This window comes from Amphimedon queenslandica, unplaced genomic scaffold, assembly GCF_000090795.2.
Source record: "Amphimedon queenslandica unplaced genomic scaffold, v1.1 AMPQUscaffold_13511, whole genome shotgun sequence".
NCBI classification, from domain to species: Eukaryota; Metazoa; Porifera; class Demospongiae; order Haplosclerida; family Niphatidae; genus Amphimedon; species Amphimedon queenslandica.
Window position 1 is genome coordinate 404534 of NW_003546253.1, and position 3447 is coordinate 407980.

Below are 3447 nucleotides of genomic sequence, written 5' to 3' on the forward strand. Positions count from 1 at the left end.
GAGGTTAGCATTAATAACTATTGATAACCATTAATAACTATTAATGACCATTAATAACTATTAATAACTACTCTTTAGTTATTAATAACTGCTCATCAAGCTCCTTACGATTTGCGTTACAATCAAGTCGAATCGATATTCCTGTCATCGATCGATGGGGACACTTTTGATGGAGAGAAACTGGAACAGCTCATAAAATCAGACACTTCAATGTTTGACGTGTTGCCAAGCTTCTTCTATCATCAGAACAAGCTGGTCCGTGTTGCAGCCCTAGAGGTAAGGCTCTGGATATACATGTAGCTTTGTTTTACTCTAAGTTTGTGTGCTCATTGCATATCTAATCCTTTTCTCCAGGTTTATGTGAGAAGGGCATATACGGCGTATGACGTGTTGAGCGTGTTACAGGAGGAGTTGCTCAATGATGATAACAGTGTGTTGCAGTGGCAGTTTCTCTTGCCGTCAAATCATCCGAACAGAACTGTCGCTTATCGCAGGGCTAGCACAACCTCGATGACTGGACTAGGAGCTAAAGTAAGTGAAAGGAGAGAGAGAGAGAGAGAGAGAGAGAGAGAGAGAGAGAGAGAGAGAGAGAGAGAGAGAGAGAGAGAGGGAGGGAGGGAGGGAGGAAGAGAGAGAGAGAATAAGGTAAACTGCATGTAAACAGGAACTTCTATGTACATGTGCACTTGGGGCCATGAAAGTTTATCTGTTATGCGAAGGTGTCCTTTATGTGGAGGTCATTAAATTTGCATTATATTTTAGGTTTGGAGCTTAAGTGAGGATTTATCAGGTCTTGCGAAGATACAGCACCCGTCCTGCCAGAGAACCGGAATAATGGCGGCATTCACATCGCTCACCGACTTTGACAGGTTAGCCACACCTCCCAAACCCTGCCCACTGAGAGACCACACCTTTTTAGTAAATTTGAGTCTCTGATGGAGCTATTTGCAAGTGATTCTGACCTCCTCTCTCCTTTATCGCCTGTCTCTACATCGACTGGTGATCTGACATCAATCCAAGAGGAGGAGGAGGAAGAGGAACAACCTCTCCTCATGACAGCGCTACCTCCCAATTCACCTAGAAATGTATGCTAAATATACATGTACATGTACTTTAAAACCATACCCGTAATACCGTTATTATTATTATTATTATTATTATTATTATGAAATTATTATGTATAATTATTATTATTATTAAAACAATAAGAAAGGAGAAATGAACAGGGATAAATATGAAGAAAGAAATGAGAGATCATTATTATTATTATTATTATTATTAGTATTATTTATATTATTAATTGTATTTTTGTTGTTTTCAGGGTTCCGTTACAGAGAGTGTTACATCAATTAACGAGGAGCCCATTCATATTATCAATGTGTCCCTCAAGGACCCTAAGCTTCAGTACGAGACTGATGAGATTCTCTCTGAAATGCTCGGGGAGTTTGTCCAGTCAAAGATGTCTTTAATGGTGGACCGGGGAATCAGGAGGATCACTTTTGTCATATTCCAGCCAAACTCCTTCCCTAAATATTTCACTTTCAGAGCCCGTAACAAGGTGAGGGATGGTTGCCACGGCAATCGCTGTAGTTGTAGCAACTACCGTTGCTATGGTGATGGTTTTTCTTTTGGTATAGTTTGAGGAGGACACTATCTATCGTCACTTGGAGCCAGCCCTTGCTTTTCAACTTGAGATAAACCGACTGAGCAATTTCATGATCAGACAGATACCGACCAAAAACCACAGGATGCATTTATACCTCGGGTCGTCTAAAGTAAATTAATATTTATTTTTTATTTTATTAATTAATTAATTTATTATTAGGTAGCGGCTGGACAGTTAGTTACAGATCACAGGTTCTTTATTAGAACCATCATTCGCCATTCAGACTTTGTTACTGCTGTGAGCACTATTGATATTATTAATAACCATTGATATAACTATTAATAACTACTAATAACTATTAATAAATATTAATAATAACTATTAATAATTGTTAGGATGCTTCTTTCACTTACATGGAGAGAGAGGGTGAGAGAATGTTCCTAGAGTGTCTTGACCAGCTTCAAGTGGCTACAGCTAACATGGATGAAGTAAGTAATGATAATAATAATGATATAAGTATAATTGCTTCTTTCTCTTCGTAGACTGTTAGAACTGATTGTAATCACATATTCCTACACTTTGTGCCACCAATCATACTAGATCCTCAAAAAGTATGAAAATATGTTCATGTACTAACTAATATACATGTATATATATATATATATATATATATATATATATATATAGCACAATGATGACATCATTCCTTTGATGTGGTGGGTTCTATATTTTGTATATAGACCTGCCATGCAGAAATGCTGTCATCATTATGCCATATATCATATATAGTATACTAGATCGGTCTCATATACAGAATATAGGACCTTTGGTTTGTGTCCTTGGATGTAATATAGCCCTCGGGCCTACGGCCCTTGGGCTATATCACATCCTCGAACACAAACCAAAGGTCCTATATTTTGTATATATGACCTGCTAGTATACTGTATATGATATACATATATATATATATCTCCCTCTCTCTCTCTCTCTCAGATTGCTGATAAAATGCTATCACTTATTTCAAAATATGGCGTTCGTCTTGTCAAACTCCGTGTGATGGAGGCAGAGATAAAAGCGACTATCAGGTGAGCTCAACTTGTCAGACCAGTTTTTCTAACAGGTTCTGCCTCTAGACTGACCCCCAATGAGAAGGCCGTGCCAGTGAGAGTCTTCATATCCAGTGACAATAGCCTAACTGTCCGTGTCCACATGTACCAGGAGATTGAAGATGCCAAGACCGGGGAGGTGAGTATGACCCTTTCATTATGAGCCAATTAAGTAATAAATGAATTAATATTATTATTAACTAATAAAGTCGTTATATTGTGACTTGTTAGTCAGTTCACTGTATAGCTGGGAATATTCACAGGAATAACAATTTAAAGATTTCAAATTTGACCATTTTCGTATAATTAGCAATTTTTATGTACATGTACATGTACATGTACATGTATATTAGCAATTTTGCAGACATTTGTTGCTGTGTGTCATACATTGTCCATAAACTGATTCTTTTTGTAGATGGTGTTTCACAGTTGGAAGCACCTGGGTCCGTTGCATGGCATCAAAGTCTCAACCCCTTACCCGAGCAAGGACCAGTTACAGCAGAAACGCTACGTAGCTCAAAACCTTGAAACAACCTACATATACGACTTCATTGAGTTCTTTAAACAAGTTAGCGAGAGCTGATTATGTGATTATGGCTTATTATTATTATTATCATTTTATTTTTTTATTTTTTATATTCTTATTTAATTCTTTTATTTTTATTTTATTATAATTATTTTTATTTTATTTTTTTATTTTTATTTTATTTTTTATATTGTTATTTATTTATTTTT

The 3447-nt window shown here is 36.5% G+C and overlaps 1 protein-coding gene across 1 annotated transcript in view; it reads left to right on the forward strand.

Annotated features, from left to right (window-relative positions):
* The window catches only part of LOC100640698 (acetyl-CoA carboxylase-like), a 15162-nt gene that overhangs the window by 6351 nt on the left and 5364 nt on the right, over nt 1–3447 (forward strand). Inside the window, exons 20-31 of the mRNA XM_020004772.1 lie at nt 79–276; nt 355–531; nt 763–869; nt 920–1085; nt 1322–1558; nt 1638–1775; nt 1826–1903; nt 2002–2094; nt 2149–2217; nt 2600–2691; nt 2740–2851; nt 3128–3280. Coding sequence (XP_019860331.1) covers nt 79–276; nt 355–531; nt 763–869; nt 920–1085; nt 1322–1558; nt 1638–1775; nt 1826–1903; nt 2002–2094; nt 2149–2217; nt 2600–2691; nt 2740–2851; nt 3128–3280 — 1620 coding nt within the window. The remainder of the gene's footprint in view (nt 1–78; nt 277–354; nt 532–762; nt 870–919; nt 1086–1321; nt 1559–1637; nt 1776–1825; nt 1904–2001; nt 2095–2148; nt 2218–2599; nt 2692–2739; nt 2852–3127; nt 3281–3447) is intronic.